The sequence below is a fragment of the Sander vitreus genome, chromosome 14 (genome assembly GCF_031162955.1).
Source record: "Sander vitreus isolate 19-12246 chromosome 14, sanVit1, whole genome shotgun sequence".
Taxonomy (NCBI): domain Eukaryota; kingdom Metazoa; phylum Chordata; class Actinopteri; order Perciformes; family Percidae; genus Sander; species Sander vitreus.
Genome location: NC_135868.1, coordinates 29020020 through 29038027, shown reverse-complemented (window position 1 = coordinate 29038027; position 18008 = coordinate 29020020). Strand labels below are relative to the sequence as shown.

General features: G+C 40.2%; 1 protein-coding gene across 1 annotated transcript; it reads left to right on the top strand.

Moving 5' to 3' along the window:
* Positions 1 to 98: 98 nt before the first annotated feature.
* Positions 99 to 16668, top strand: matcap2 (microtubule associated tyrosine carboxypeptidase 2). The gene is made up of 7 exons (XM_078268211.1): positions 99 to 467; positions 3203 to 3876; positions 8872 to 9015; positions 10635 to 10767; positions 11075 to 11380; positions 11601 to 11698; positions 14384 to 16668. Exons 1-7 carry the CDS (start codon positions 443 to 445, stop codon positions 14540 to 14542), a joined length of 1539 nt encoding a protein of 512 aa, XP_078124337.1. The 5' UTR covers positions 99 to 442; the 3' UTR covers positions 14543 to 16668.
* The last annotated feature ends 1340 nt before the right edge of the window (positions 16669 to 18008 follow it).

The window sequence follows — 18008 nt, the reverse complement described above, 5'->3', positions numbered from 1 at the left end:
TTTTTTTCAAAAGTGTCTCACTCAACCTATTCTTAAAGGGACTTCATTTCCCATGCGTATCTATGTGCATTGCGTATCAACGAAACCATAGCAACAGATCAGAGCCTGTACCACACAGACCACAGCAGACAGCTCGGCTCTTTCTTGCCAGTTTGGCTGGGGCTCAGTGTAGGCGGCGGCACGGTTAATGTTAGCTCAGCTGATAGCCTTATATACTTTATATATTATACGTATATATATTTCTGCGTGTCGCGTAACATGTAACGTAAGTCATTACAGTTAACTCGCTTAAATCGTCGGGTTTCTATTTGGCCAATATTAGCCGGCTAATTAAGCTAGGTTAACTTTGCTAGTTAGCTTTAAGTAACATTAGCTAACGTTTGTATTCTTCGAACAGCACAGGTATTTTAGGTTTAACGTTATATATATACCTGAAAAGAGCATGCTGGAGTCAATTAAAGTTACAGGTACGTTAATGTAGCATTTTTATGGTGTTTCACTTATTTTCTTGTGACCGTTGCTACTAATTCGTTACTGATAAAAGTAAAAATTAAACTAACTAGCTACTTATGTAGCAGCTTGTTATTTAAAGCAAGTAAATTGAAATGTGGGCTCCGGTAATTTGTGGCCCTAATACACGTATTATTATATAGAGGGGAAACATTTACAAACCTAAACTAAATTGACTTTATTTTAAGAAAGCATGACTTTATTTATTATTCTCCGTTTATAATATATTTGCCTGTATAAGTGCTTAACTTACTGTATTTTTGTTTTGTAAAGAGCTAACGTTACATGCTGATTTTTGCTAATCATATGCTTGAAATGAACACTAGTGCTTTGATATTTTGATTAATGGTGATGGATGAGATGGAGACGCTTGAGCATTGATTTCATTTGTTGTGCAGTTGGACTACGTACATTTAAGTTTACGACTGCGTTTGCTTTCATAAATTTGATTTCATATGGTAACTGGCATGACTGTCCAAAATAACGTTCACACACCCAATATTCAGTCTGATAGGAATTCTGGGTTGGTTACTTCTTTGCCTACAGAATGATGTGATAACAGCCTATCACATTAACATGTATTAGGTAATAGTAGATGTATTAGATAATAGTATTTGATTTGGTGGCTGAGCAAGCCAGTGAATCTCCAATTTGTCCTTGTCCCTCTTCCAATCATTACTGTGCTGTTGAGGTCATTAGTTTGTGCTGTCAGTGGTTGCATGGATTCTGCCTCAGTGCTCCCGTCGGAACAGAGAGAGAGCCTGCTCTCACTGTGATGATGTTCCAGGTCACCTTTTGGAAATTGCAAAGCCCCGCACTCTGACTCCTGTGCTTCACTGCCAGTCTCTGGAGACAGGATAAGAATAATTTCCTCCGTGATATCAGGATACTGACTCATGAAACTGACTGAAGTTTATTTGAGTCAGAGCACATCATCATCATGATTGTAAAAAAAGAAAAAAAGTTGCTACCTTGCTTACATACGTACGTAGATGTAATCATGTATATACATGTATATACTTAAAGCTATTGTGTGTAGTTTCTGTCTCCACCATGAGGAATTCTAAATAATGACAACATGAAAACTGTCGGCATATCCAAATGATACAAGCCTTCTGTGATCACGCACCACCCCCAATCCTCCTCCACGCACTTGCTAGTAGCCAAGGAGAAAACGCAGGATTAAAAAAACATGATGGACTCTTCAGAAGAGCTCATTATCTTCAATCGAGTTTCTGCGCGGGAAAGTCAGCGGACGCCACAATCTTGTGAACATAGTCACACTGAGAAATCCAGAGAGAGTTGTGTGGAGCTGATAGTCTTAATTAGCTTTGTAGCAACTCATTTGGCAATGGCTTGAATGTAACGGACGTTCATTAATATAAAGAAAGTTACGCACTAAAGCTTTAACAGAATGGTTAAGAAGCCTGGCTAGGGTTGTAGCAGTATACTGGTTTCACGGTAGGCTATGTGGTTTGAAAATTGACAGTTATGATTACCCTTAGTCTCACATTGCCAGACTTTCCTCCACAGCGCTGCGGAGGAGGGTCTGGCTAGTCCACACAGCATTCCTGGATGGGAGATAAACATGCTCTGGTTTATTGGCATTTCTTTAAACCAATCACAATCGTCTTGGGCGGTACTAAGCACCGGACGAAGCAACGGTGCCTCAGGAAGGAACTTGTTTTGGTGGAACATGTGTATGTAGGGAGGCGAGCTCTGGAATCAAAATGGCTGTCGAGTGTTTAATGAGAATTTTACTCAAAAAAAAAAAGGTAAATATTATTTGATTGTCGGTTCTAGCTCGAGTTTAGAATGCCAACTCAAAGAAAGCGGAAGGTGAGGGACATCCGATGGAACCTCTGGCGGCACCAGCCAAATCCCGTAAATGAAACGTTGTCGATATAGACTATGATAATGTCTACATTTGCTTATCTATTGAAATTTATCTATTTAATCTATTTATTTGTTTTATGTATTTCCAAAAGGGAGACATTTTACAAATACTTCAAACACTTGATATTTTTGAGACAGTTATTGTACCTTTAAAATCTCATACCGCTGCAACCCTAGTCCTGTCATGGCCTCCTCGATCCAGTGGAGGTGGTGGGAGATGGAGTATGATGGCAAAGCTATCTATCTCTGAGGGACAACATGTCCCACCCCATGTAGGACACTCTGACAGCACTGGGCCGCTCTTTTAGTGACCAGTCCTTCCTTCCTTCCTGCTGCTGTCAGACTTTACACGCACATACCAAAACTGACAATTCACTAATGTGCAATATCTATGTTTCAAGAAACTGTTCAGTCTGTGTCTATTTGTTATATTTGGCTTTTTTTTTTTTTACGGTTTACTTATTTATTATCTTGCTTTTTTATTGATGCATCTTGCTATTGCACTATCCCCTTTGCTGCTGCAAAACTGCAAATTACCCCGCTGTGGGACTATGATCTTATCTTAGCTTATTTTAAAGTATTGTTCATCACACAAGTTCAAGTTATGGTATCTATATTTATTACCTTGTTTTTTTTTAGCTTGGCATAGGAATAGATCTAATTTTAGCCTGCCTTGATAAGAGGATTACTACATCAAGCTATCTGTAGGAGGTCTGCATGTGAAGGTGATTCTAAAGTAAGCAGCACACAGATTCACTGTCCTCCCTTACTGGTCTCTCATCTTACTTCTTTTCAGAAAGACTCCACTGGCCAGAAGTAGAAATGTCCAAAAAGTACATTTTAAACTCTGCTGACAAGGCACTGAGTCCAAGCCAAGTATACCTGGAAAAGATTTCTTCCAGTGTTCTCAAAGATCTCTTCAGCACTGGCTCCAGCAGCTACAACGTCCTGCTGCAGGCTGAGGAGGAGGAGGAGAAGAAAAGTCAGAAGCAGTCCCCGTACAAAAGGCCAAAAACATCGGTGAAATGTGGCGCCACATTTAGTAGAAGAAACCGCCCAGGCATGGCTCCTAAAAAGTTGCGTGCAGCAGAAGGTAGTGGTAAACCTGCACAGACAAATCGTGTTCTCTCAGGCAACTCCAATCTGTCTAAACCAGCACGGAACATCGCACTAGTGGGAAGCACCATGGGCTTGATCCCTCGTACAGTTCCGCAGCTCAGAAAGATGTGCATCCCCAATTCCCCACGCACTAAACTTCCCTCGTTGCACAAAGCAGCAATCACACGGGAAGTGGAAAATGCCAAGAAGCTCTGCATCCTTACAGCCATAAAGCCGTCTAATGTTGAGAAAGAGAAGGCCAAGTTTTTCAAGTCTGACTTCAACTATAATCCACAGTTTGCATACAGCAACCCAGTTCCTCCACTTGTCCTGGCACGGCATAACAATGCCTCAGATCGCTTCCTGACACAGGTAAGGGTGCGGTTGTGTTTGGTTTAATTGAATAATTTTAGATTGGTTCGTTGGGTGAGAGCAATGACATCTGCAACAAATAACCTTTATTGAAATGCTTAATCATGTTGTGTTATATATGGATAAATCTATCTATCTATCTATCTATCTGAATCTGTCATTGAGGACACTGACAACATGTCCTCTCATTTACATATATACAGTATAACAATGAATCAAATGACTATGTGCAATACGAAAGAGGTGTCTCTTAGAGATAAACCCACAGAGAACTGTTATCTCTGCAGTTTCCCACAGCTCTTTAAATTATTTACCGGTCTTTCAATTCATTGTTAGGGGCCGAGCAGCAAAGCTGCATGGACCCTATTGTATTTGCCTGTATTATTTCTTCTTCTTCTTCTTGTTCCTAAGAAATCCATGTTCCCATGCAAGAAAACTCACCAAACTTTGAACATAAGTCCAGTCCAATGCTAAACGTAATCAGTGCGATTTGTATGCTAATTGTCCTGATGGTGGCACTACAACAGCCATCTAAAATTATAAACTTTAAAAATTCATAACAAATCAGCCGTACATGCTACAATGTCGCAGCTTATGCCAAACTGTAGCCCCAATAGAGCTGAAACTATGCTCTGCTGTTATCGTGTAGCAATTTTGAAGTCCATCACTCTACTTTTTGCAAAAACTGCAAAACTTCTTAAACCTATCTTCTCCCACGTTTCAATTGACACCAAATTTAGGCAACTTCATCTTCAGACAAGTATTCACATTTTTCATTTATCAAAAATTGAGCCCACAGTGCATTCAAACGTTTTACTGCATACAGTAGTGTAAACAAATACTGCAATTTCTTCCAAACTAAATCTTTGATGTTCATGGAAAAAATTCTCAACATTCGAAGGTCATTGTAGATTTGGTGTGCAAAATCTCCGAATGTTATCTCAAAAAGTGAGTTTTTTAATTGTGTCCCCATCTACGCATTGCAGTCAATGCAAAATAGAGAATCTTTAAACATCAATTTGGCATTTATTGATCTTTTTGAAAATAAATGACAGACATCTAGGCTTAACCAAGTACACAAATTCTCAGAATTTTCTAATAAGAAATTATTATTTTTTACAGCAGAATTTTTTTTAAATTCTGCATTTTCATGCAAGCCTGCTCCTTGTCTACTAGGTGTTGCGATGCCACTTGTGATATCACCCAGATAAAAGCTCCCTGAGATCAGAAAGTGCCTTCGGCCTCAATTGTTCCGAGTTCGAGCCCATGGTGTTGCAAGATGATCATACATATATCTAATCAGGCATTGTGCTGTGGACAGCCGTCGTGCTAAATGTGTGTCTGCATTAACACACCTGATTCTGATTAACAATCAGTCCAGTTGCAGTTTAGGTAAGTCATGTTATTGAGTCAACCCATGCTGACTCAATACAATATAGCCCAAAGAGCTAGATACGTCATCATCTGGATAATAGCTCTCTGAGATCAGCGTTTACCTAAGGACCTGAAGATTGCGAGTTCAAAGCTCAATGGTCCCAATTTCATGTTATACATAATCAGCCATTGTGCTTTGGACCACTTTCCCTGCGAGTTTAAAATGCTCGGCCCCGACCATCGCTGCAGAGCAGTGATTGTTTTGTTTTTTGCAAATTTACTGTTTCGATTCTATCACCGCTCACATCAACTTAGTTTCTAGCAGTTGATAAACCCATCGTGCACTATGTACTCATATTCTCAGGAGTTGGAGGAAACCAAAACACAGCTATAAGGAGAGTGAATATTGGACTTGTGTGTGTGATGTTCAACTTGTTGTAAAGTTTGCCCCCAGGTTGCCAATAATTAAATATTAACTTGAGACCCATTCTTACTAATCTTAAACACAGGTTTATCATCAGTCAATTTAATTAAATAGGCTTTATTGGCATGACATCTGACATGTTTTGCAAAGGCACATAAAATAATATATGTACAAGGTAATGGGATAGAGAAACTCAGCGTCCAAAACATGCTTGAGAGAAAGTACACTCAGTATGTGCAAAAGTCAACCAATTTTGGTGAGAGGCAGTGACGTGTCATTCATCACATCTATCTACAACAATGTCCATAGTGCATGAGGTTGGTGCTGAGCTGGCTGGTTTGAGATCAGCAACCTCGACAAGCCAGCAGTCAAGCTGGCTATTGTGATCACAGAGACTGCCAACGCTGTTTAGCGTCAGGGCCGATCAGAGCTGATGCAGTGTGAGTCTGGTGCCTAAGTGAAAGTGGAATGAAGCTGGGATGAAGTAGTTCAGGATACAGATGCAAGACTTTGTCCAGCAAACACTAGAAGATTCACTAAAAACTGCCTCAGTTGGTGTCTTAAATCAACATTAAAGGCAGGGTTGGTAACTATTACCAATATACACTTTTTCTATATATTGTATGAAATGATCTTTACACCCCGACAGCAGTAAATAACTTACGGGCTCTAAAAAAGGAGCGAAAAAGATCTGTCATCTGTAGCTGCTATAATCCTCTAAAAGTGGCCACTAATCACTGCCTTGTGGAAAGAACCAATGAAATGCCTCCTTGCCCTGCTGCATGTACTCCACCCCTCCTGTGTATGAGCCTGAGCTCAATGTGCGCCATCGCCGCATTGCTAACAGTAGTCATGTTTGTTTTAAACATTCGGTGTGTGTTTGCCCACCGGTGAATGAGACCTGAAGTAAAATTGCAGTCCTTTCTCCGCTCTGCTCTGAAGCGGCGATGCAGAGGAGCTGCTACTTTCAAATCTTGCTAGCTTTTCAATATTACCAACCCTGCCTTTAAGAGTACATTTCCAATGAGCAACACTGAAGCTGTAAAAGAGTCACACAGTGTTTTCAAGACCAAGAATTTAAATTCATGTTACGATCAATCCCCTCTATTAAACAGGAAAAGAGCCCTGTGGTGTTCTGTTGCAGGCTTTTTTAGTAAGACAAGTACACAGACAGTAAGACAAAGAAAGAGCGAGTGAGTTCAACCGGAAATGCAGTAAAATGATCCTGTGTGGAGGATGCTTTTGTTTGCAATGTTGTTTCTTCCTGGAGTCTGTCCTAGTTTCTTACTGCATTGAACTGTGAAAGGATTGCCACTTGAATCCTATTTTCTTACAGTATGATAGTTATTGCATTTTTCGTGGGGGGATTGGAGGACATTGAAAAATGAAAAAAATCATAGAAATGTAGATTAGCCCTTATAACATAAATTAATATTCAGCATGAATTAATTTAATGTAAAGCAAGACTGTAAGCTAGAGCTATACAGAAGCACAACTTCAATAACATTAACGTTCAAATTAGTATGAGGATAGACTATTGGCAAGAATTCCTCTCTACACACTGGACATGATTCAAAACCTAAGAGTAAAACATCACCTGCCAACTCAACAGCTTTTTTTCACCATTGCCACCCCTAACAGCTACTACAGTAGACAAAGTAGTTCACACACAACACACAAACACACACACAAAGTGCACACTTTACTAAAGAGACGTAACGTGGTTTGTGGATAATGAATCTATATCAGTTATGATAACAGTGACTTATGATAAGTGTTTTCGTGTCAGCTTAATGTAGTTTTGTTGTCCAGGAAACTATATGTTAATACATGCCATCTTTTTTTGCACTGTACTCCTGCCTATTGACCTACTTCTTCAACATCACTTTTAGAGTTTTCTGGTGCCAAGCAACATCATCTGCCCATTCAGTTTATTGTAATTATTAGTAGAGCTAGACAAATTGCCAGGCGGATATAAGCTTATTGCAGAAACTGGTATGTTGGCTGATTATTAACAAGTAATTCCATAAAAAATGCCAAATTAGGTTTGAGGTAATTTAAAAACAGTGTCTCTATTATGTAGCGTCAAGTTTATTTTTTAACTGTAAGATGTCCTGATTGGTATGTATCTCGGTCAAAATCCTTAAAACCAAAAATAAATCTATGGGATCCATATCAAGATTGTTTGTTTATGTGAAGAAGAAAAAAATTAGTCTCGGCTGATATGTTGTTTTTTACATTTTTTAAACTCTCAAATGTCAATATCAGTAGCATCCTCAAAAATCCAGAATCGGGTCAGTATGTAGCTATTAGGCCCTTGGAGGGTACATTAAAATTGCAAATGTCTGTGATTACTTAACATTTTAATTGTGATATTTTGTGAGTAAAATCCAAATCTGCAACATAACCAATAACATTTCTCTGTCAGGTAAATGCAATAGTACAATGTTTTCCTCTTAAGGTGAAGTACACAGTAGGTCAGTAGTATACAGTGGGCTTGCATATTAATGTAATGTACAGTTGGCCGAGGCGGAGGCACAAAAACAGAGGAAGGCCCATGTTGCAGTCTAGATGTATTTATTCACAGGATGGTAACATCTTTCTTGTGCAACCCTAATTTACAGTGCAAAGCACGGCCAAAGAAAATTTAATTAACTGAAGAGAAAAAAAAATTACCAATAGAAAAATATGTAATAACTAAATGCAAAACTGTGAGAAACAAAAAAAAAAAACCTCTACACAGGCTTTGCCCCTTTAACTATGGGCCCTTGGTGCTCTCCACACTTGCTTCACGTTTCCATGCTTGTCCAACTAATCAGAGTACCAGTGAAAAGAGATTTTGTGTTTTTTTTCATTTAATGAGATCTAACAGCAACATACAGTATAAATAGAGAAAAACATTGGACCAAGTACAGAACCTTGGGGAACCCCATAGGATGAAGAGGATTTGCCAGTTAGTGGCAACCTCTCTTCCCACAGTTGGTTCGTAAAAATAATAATAAAAAATACTGTTTGCCTTTGTTTTAGTTTTTTTCGAAACAAGTTGTTTGACTAACTGTTCACTAACTCTCATTATCTAACTGTTTGTGTTTCTTGTTTGTTTTGTTAGCCTATTGCCAAATTGCCTAGTGATGCATGTCAAAGACAGTCATTAGTCATGTCACGGGCAACTTTTATGACTTTCTCATCTCTTGCAGGCAGTGCACATCATGGAGCTTGCCCTGCAGCGATATGGCAGCTATGAGAAGTTTGAGCAGGCCACTGGGGGCAACCTCCTCAACAAGAGTCGTATCTGGCACAACGTCAAGAAATACATGGAGAAGGAAGGCTGCTTGGGGGAGGTAAGAGGACAGGCGACACAGATGCATTGCTTTTTATCATGGTGTTGTAGTATGTATTTATTTTATTTATTTCATTATATTTTTTTCTGTTTTTTTCAAACACGATGACAAACACACAAACATAGTTCTGACCATTCCCACGCTAGAGCATTTGACATACAGTAAAAAAGTCATTAAGAGACTGTAATTTGGAGCCTGGTATTTTTCTGTGGCTGTACTGCAATCTTTGTCATGCTGGATTTGCACATCATTGCAGAGCAGCAGTCAGCAGGGCATCAAAGTGAATAAGCTTCAGGGAAAAGTAAGACCGCCACTTCACTGAAGTCATCCTGCAGTTTTCTTGTGCAGAGCTGTGTTTATGTAACCATCAACAAATACATGTTACATCATCAGGTTATTAATGTCCCACTGAACACATTATACCACACGTACCTTGTGTATACTTGGTAAAGTCTTAATGGGGTTAGACATACTAGACAGTGGAAAGAAAATACAAGGGAGTGGATAGATATCTAGATCACTAGATATCAAACAAAAGCCAGACACCATATTGTAGTAAGTTGCTGTGAGCTGTAAGTTCGCCACTGCTAAGCAGAAGGCAGAAAATAACATCATCTTGGAGCCTGTCCTGGCAAAGAGAGCTGTCTTCCTTTGTCTTACTCAAACTCACCGGTTGTGTAAGTGTGCTGCTAACTTATAACACTATTAACATTACCGTCGTCAAAATACCTCCGCTAATTAAAATCCATACTTTAACGTTACTTTATAACCGTCAAGCCACTAAGCCTGAAATTAAAACCTCTGCTGAAGTGTTACAGTCGTTAAAGATAATAATGACGAGACATCACCGCCGTCATTAATCGCTGACTGTGGCGATATCAACATGCAATATCGTTGACGACAAAGACGACAAAAAAAAAAAGGAAGTTTAAACAAAAACTCTTTATTTTCATTGCATTCCACCTTTTCTTCCCCGCTTTCTTTCTCTCTGACAACACATCCCACACTCACCCACAGAAGTCGGCTGAGTCCGTCTCTGTACTTGGTCCAGTAGTTCTGGTGGTTGATTAACCCAATTTTTTGCTGATTGGCTCTCATAACGGGCCGGATGGGTGGCACATGGCTCACCGCCATGAGTCCATGAGGCAAATGTCTGTACATTTTAATTGTGATATTTTGTTAGGAAAATCTGAATCTGCAACATAACCACTGACATTTATCTGTCAGGTATGTAGTTGTACAATGTTTTGTAGTACACAGTAAGTCAGTAGTATACTGTGGGGTTGCATATTAAGTGCTTTGGGGGCCTTCTGTAAGTTAATTTTGGGGTACAATGGTTCTGGAGAAAGCTACAAGCAGCAATACAGGAGGCCAAGCAATCGGCCCGTTCCAAACAGGCATGTTTTCAACGGACGCTGCACTAGTTGTAATGAATGGGGAGTACCTTGCTTTGGGTGCATTCACACCAAAGACCTAGCTATCTTTCCCAGCCACATCCTTCAGCTCTAACTGGGGAATTCCAAGAAAAGAACACACGTACCACAGCTAACACAATGGCCATGCAACACCTTTTCTAATTTTATAGTAAAAACGTAATGTTGAATTCTATCTGTTGATAGATCGTAGTCCAGGTGACAGACGACCTCCTGTCCAGAGCCTCCATGACGGTGGTGAACAGCAGACCCACACTGACCATCAACATCTCCACCGCCCGAGAGTACTGGCTGGAAGGCATGCTGAGGCATGAGATTAGTGGGTACAGTAGCTCCCATACAGGGCTTATGTTTTATTTTTTAACGTGGGCTTCCTGGAGGTCACCAGCTAAATGGAAAATCATTTCAATTAGACTGTAATGAAGTTCATCAGAAGGCATTAACCTCTCTAATCACTGGTCTGATTAGCTGTCATCCAGTATATATTACTGAATGATTAAGTGTAATTGTTATTGATACACTGTGTAGACCATTTCATGGATCTAATTGATGTTGCTACTAATAAAGGCGGCTTGAAGTTGAACTTGAATACAACCATATAAATAGTCCTTGTCTCTGTCCACCAGGCACACATTATTTCCGTGGCATAAACAACTGCCACCAGCCATGGAGCAGCAGCGCAGGTAGGAAGAAGCACAACCTGAAGCCTCTGAACCCCACAGAGGAGGGCCTGGCCAGCATCCACAGTGTCCTGTTCAGGAAAGACCCCACACTGTGGCGTGCCGCCCTGCTCTACTACACCGTCTACCACGCCAGCCACATGTCCTTCTCTCAGCTCTTCCACAATCTGGGACGCTTTGTCCAGGACCCCAACACCCGCTGGGACTACTGCGTCCGAGCCAAGAGGGGCCAGAACGATACAGCACAGCCAGGTCACCATGTCACCACATAGGGCTTTAAGATTCAAAAGAGAGCGTTTGCATTGATATATGCAGCCAATGTTTGGATTAACTACACATTTAATGTAGAGACAATCCAACACAGTTATCTCCTGAATTGATTCAGATGTGATACATTTAAAATAACATAAAAAATGAATATATAGCCTTTTAAAATTCTTACTTTTTTCTTTTCTCATATCTGTCATTGCAGGGTGCTTCAGTAAAGACCAGGTCTACCTGGATGGCATCCTGAAGATCCTGAGATACAGAGACAAGATCAACTTCCCACTGCTGATGGCTCTAGGAAAGGTAAGGCAGCTCAACTATCAGCACATTAGGGGTGTGACTCTTCACTGGTCTCACGGTTCGATTCGATTACGATTCTCCTATCAACAATATGAATCGATTCGATGTCCTGATGCATCACGCTGCATCACAATGTGTCACCTCCTCAATATTATTATATATTGCTCCACATGGTTTTCATCAACAAATTCAAGCAGTCAGATATACAGTATCTGAACTCCCCTTTTTATTGTATCTGCTCTTAAAAAAACACTTCCTGAATGTCGCGGAGTCTGAACACAGCAGACAACAGACAAAAGGCAGAAACTAAAAACAAACGGAACATCAACAAGTAACATCAGCAGGCAACAATCGATTATGGTCTGTTACTGCATTGATGCAGAATTGTCTAGGTCAGCATCGCGATACATCGATGCTATGATTAATTTCAACACCCATACTCCATATGTTGGTACTGTGGTATTTGTCCATTCACTGATTTACTAAGCAGCAGCCACATTGAATCCATAGGTGAGAGTTTTTTGATTGGATGTTTCGATGCTGTTGTACCTGAATCAAGCTGCTGGCTCCTTCTCTCAGCCAGTACGTTCTCCTCTTCAATCAGTCATTTCTTCCCTTGTCAACGTCTCTGCTGAATCAGCACAGGAGGGCAAAGAAGTGACAGTTTTCCCCCATATATTTGTATATTAATGACCTCTTAAAGGGCTGGGCCCCCATCATATTAATTACTTGTGTTTTAATGATGCCTGATATGTTTTTTAACTTTTGTCATCATGTTGTTTTTGTGTTGTCTTTTTAGTTGTTGGAGCTTGTATTGCAAGACAAATTGCTATGCCTACGGACAATAAAGTCTTGTCTTATGTTATCTTATCACCGGCTGCATCCAAACGTCCACCCTTTGGACTTGCAGACCCTTGCAGACATCTGTCATATGTACCGTGATGTGTTCTGGAAGTCCGCTAAAATGATGAATCATGTACAAGTTGAAGGACTTGATGGGATAACATTTCACTGGAATTGTGCATCGTACGATTTCATGTGGCAAACGAGATTGATTCCCAGCCACAGCAAATTATATTTGACTTCCTGAGTTCGTTCCAACAGCCCTATTTCCACCTTCCACAGGGAAGTGTCTTTCTAATCAAATGCCCTAACCACATGTACAGTACCTCAACCACAACTCCTTTCAATGTGAAACATACAAGCAGACACTTGTATGTTTAACTCTGATATTTCGGTCATTACCCAAAGCACATGACCATAGATACAGGTCGGAGCATGCATCGATTTGTAAATCAAGAACTTCACTTTCCGACTAAAGCTATATCTGAACAAAACACTCTAAGGATGCAATCAGACAGAGCGTGTTTGCAGGTTGCAAAATGCGAGCCAGCTATGTCTTTTTGTTATTCTTTCTAGGCAACCACTGAATCCTACCTGTTCTCTGCCAACCATTAATTTGCTGTGGAGGTAAATGGCGACATTTTTTTCCACTCTGAGTACGTTTATTTTTAACTTCAGGGATTCAGTACACTCTTGCAAAAAAAAAACGTGAGGTGTTCAGCAACGCAAAAGCAGCGAGCAAATCGCTTCACTCTCATTGAAAACAGTTACAAAAAGCCACCTCAGGCTGCAAAAACACGCTCTGTCTGATCAGAAACCTGAACCTGCAAATTCAAGTTTCTGAATAAACCACCATAGTGTTGCACAAAACAGCCTACACAGTGGTAAATACTACTAGTGTACTTCTTTACCTGATAACCTCCACTGCCAGAAACTTCTCTTTCTATCTTCTCTGGATGCACTCATTCCACCAGAGGCTGATATTTGTACAGCCTTCTCTTGAATGTCTGCAGCTCCAACATACAGCGATGGTGATGGTGGTTGTGTTGACAGTGTCCTGTAGGAAGGTGCATCTACTTTCCTTCCTTTGAGTGGCATCATGTTTCTAATGGTATCTTGTCTCTGCCAATGCTTCTACGACACCACTATGAAATGATGACGCATGAAATAAAAGTTTGACTACACAGAAGATGGTTACAGTTCAGACATAGAGTAACATGAATGGGAAGGCTGGATGAGGCTTATATAATAACCTCTCTAAGAGGGGAACAGACCATGTTCTTCTGCGTCAAACAAGCTGAATGCATTGATAATAAATGAAGGTGCTCCAGCTGTAGATCTTAAACCTGACGTAGGAAGTGATGTGCTTTTATTAACCACAGTGGTTAGGGCGGAATACACAAAATGTTATCACTTTTTTATTTAACAATAATTTATTTATTTTTGAAATGAAAAGGTCAAAATCATAGGGCAATATGAAGAAAATCTAATATCATGATATTTTTGACCAAATACCTCGATATCGATATTGTAGAGTTGACAATTGTGCTTTCACTAAATATTTACATAATGAGATTTGTGATAAATAATCATCAGTGATGTGGATATAATGATTAAGTGGGCAAAGGTAAATAATAAAACAGCTAGAAGGACATGTAAACCAGGAAAAGACAACACATGCCATTTTACGATATAACGATATCCAAAATCTAAGACGATATCTAGTCTCATATCACGATATTGATTTATATTGATATTTTGTCCAGCCCCACGAGAGATCGAGAGTGCCGCTGCTAGCGTGGCTGTGTCCTCATTCTGTCTCTTCTATTTTTACTGTGGGCTCAGGTGTCTTTTGAAGACGTGGACCGCCTGAAAGCGCTGGCTCAGATGGAGGACGTCCGCATCCCACACTTCATGCAGGACCAGGCGCGGTACGCCGAGCAGCTGGCGAAAATCATGGCGGTCAACCAACTGACTGACGAGGAGCTCAAGGCCGTCATCTGAGCCTGTTGCACTCCACCTGCACAAACCTGATCACACCTGAATAAAAGCTGTCACACCCCTGCCAGCCACGGCCCGCATGCCTTAACTCCCATCACCGCGCATGGTAGCAGTGTGTGATTTGTGCAGCATGCTGTGTTGCATGTAGTGTAGAGTTGTGTCAGACAGACATGGAATTAGAAATCTGTTATAGGCCAGTCATGTATCCACTGATACTGTAGGGATCACTCCAAGTATGTGTTGTGTTGTGTTGTGTTTAGGGCTGGATGTAGTTCGTTTTTTTTTTTACCAGTGCCAATACAAGAATACCATGATTGCAGATCAATTCATCAATTCATTTGAAAATGAATTTCTATAACATTTACCAAGCACTTTTTTACTTGACAGTGACTCTGATAATCAGTTTAGTTTGTAGTTCAATACCCAGTCTTAGGTTTGGGAGGATTTTCATGAATATATTCTCTGTAGATTATAGTTTCTAAAAGAGAGATTCAATATCCCATGATGACCTTTTTACGTAAACGCACCACATGAACAAACGCAGGCGGCGCCTATAGCGGTAAGCGGTAATCGCAGGTGCCATCTGGGATCTCACTTCCCAGAGATCCAAACAGTACGCCACCTCACTCAGCTTTAGATTATTATAACAGTTAAATAATATATTTTAAAGTCCAATAATATCAGTTAATGTCAGTGCTCTGTGGTGGACAAACTATGTAATGGTGAGACATTTCTGTACTTCAGTTTCTTGGTATTTATCCAGCCGGCATTCGTCCATTGCATGTCCTGTTGCCCTAAGTAATCTAGGCTATTGTTCTCCTTTTGCTAACGTAAAATGGGGAAAACTAGCGAGCCGTGCTGTCATCACGATCATAACGCCAAACCATCTGAGAAGTGACGTAAACATTTCTTTTGGAATTAACACGGGATGGAAAATCTGGATAACTGGATGACTTATCAAATACAACTGCCTTACATTAAAGCTACATTGTGTAAGAATCTCTCCCATCTAGCAGTGAAATTGTACATGACAACCAACTGAATATTACTTTCTAGCCTTCCTCCTACGGTTGCCGAACCCGAAATGATCTCTTAGTATCTCCATCGTTTACACGAAGCTGTTCTAGCCACTCCAATATTAACTTTGGTCTTGTTGCTTTGTCGTGTTAGGGTTAGAATGTATTCCAAATGGAAGTGATAGCCCTAATGTATTGGTATGTAATAAACTACATTAGCCAGTGATATCAGATGTGACGTATCTGTCAGGCTCTATCTAAACGCCCCAGAGGCGATCTCAAGCAGACAATGACATTCTTGGAGACAAATTCTTGTGGACTTGTGCATGAATATGGTTAGTTTTAGCATAAGCCATCAAAAACGTATTGATCTGTTCCTAATATGAGAAATATTTGTATTTCTCTCATGTACCTAATCTCATGATCTAAGTGTACTTACCTAGTGTTTTATATCTGTCTCTTAAGTGAAGCTAATGGACACATTCTTGCACTGTGTTTTCTCTAGTTACCACTTAGGGTTACTATTTTTGAAGTACATATGTTGGGCATAGAAAATAGAGTTGCTTGAGCAAAAGATTATGAAAGCAGGATGGTTCACAACAGCTCTGTCTTACTGCAGAGACAGATAACAGAACAGCGTAACACACAGGCCTGCTAATTACAGCTGAGCCTGTCAGCATTGTTCTACTGTACATGGGCTGAAAAGAAAATGTACCTGAAGTGTGAAAGTCACTTGTAATACAGTATATTTTCAAGGTGAGTTCTTCACTATGCTCTATGAAGCCCTAGTGGTCCAAGCCCTGTACTACTTGCACTTTTTTACCTTGGATCTACCTTTTCAAACTGCACTGATATGAGCAGTTACTGTGTTGGTGTCATTTATGATATATTTATGTTTTACAAACCAAACCAAATGCCTTGTGGTTTTACTGTGATGAGTTTCAGTGGCATCAATACCAAGATTGACCTAATGTAGAGAGCACGTGTGCTTCTCTGCTTCCTCAAAGACCACTTCAATGGTACAGTTTAATTACATGGCATTCCTATGTGATGTTTTCTATTTGACTTTTTTGTGATATTCGTAAATAGAATCTTTAAATAAAGTGGACTACCTGAAAATGAGTAATGTGCTTTGTATTTTCCAAAGTGTGTGCTTTCTCACAAAACAACTGCATTTTGAAATTCTATTCATACTGTAGCAGCTGGATGTGATGTCGAATGGCCAGTCCCACACTGGTTGCTTATAATAAGCCATTTTATAGTCTATATCTACGACCTTCCACTTCCGGGATTGCCCCGTTGTTGCTGGAAATTCTGCCGTATGTCCTTCTTTTTGGCCGGATTTCCTTTACCTAACGCTTCCTTTGTGTTGGCGTTCTAACCTCCGGTGGATTTGTGAGGACTATGGTTAACTGCTCCTCAGATCTCTGCAGGGTAAATCCAGACAGCTAGCTAGACTATCTGTCCAATCTGAGTTTTCTGTTGCACGACTACAACTACTTTTGAACGTACACACGTTCCACCAAAACAAGTTCCTTCCCGATTGTGATTGGTTTAAAGAAATGCCGATAAACCAGAGCACGTTTTTCTCCCATCCCTGAATGCTGTGTGGACTAGCCAGAACAGAATGCCTGAGTGCCTGAGCTCTTGTCAGTGTCAGAGATCAATGAGGAGAGTTTCCATAGTTGAACATGCTGACCCACAATCTGACTGACGGCAGTAACTAAATCAGTCACCACACACACCCTGTCCAGAGATGTTCACCAGCGTCTGGTTTCACTGGGAAACTGGAAACCATTGAGGGCTCGAGTGGTGACTGACGGCTACAACCAGTGACATGCTGGACAATATGTATCAGTCTACAGTAGACAGCAGTCACACACACACTTACACTTGGATCTGCCATGATGAACGCAATGTGCACAAAAGCTTGCCTTACGACTTGTTTTTAAAAGATTTTAATGGAAACTGTAAAACATGCTATCTCCCAGTGCACTGGGAGATAGCATGTTTTACCATTTTTAATTTTTGCATTAAATAACTAAGTTTTCATTTTTTTCTTCACGGTTTTGATCAACGTGTCTTACCCTTCACAAACTATGAGTTTATATAGTCTGTATTTACATTTTGTGTTTTTGCAACCAGCAGTGGGTGGTTAGGACTGTCATTTCCATGATTGTAGGAGTTCTAGAATAAACCTTAAACCTTGTTATTTAGAAGACTGTCCGGCTGAAGTAGAACATGTTTCCATCACAAGAGGAGCAAGGTAAAGTCGTTATTGTGCAATAGAGCCAACCCCCCACTGGAGGACAGTAGCACTTAAAATGTTCAAGAAGTGACCTACGACTGAAGAAACAATCCAGAGAAATCCTCAAATCCCACGAGTCACTCACAATTATAAAATCCAGCAGATAATCATTTTAATTCTAGATGACATGTCACTGCCACCTGAA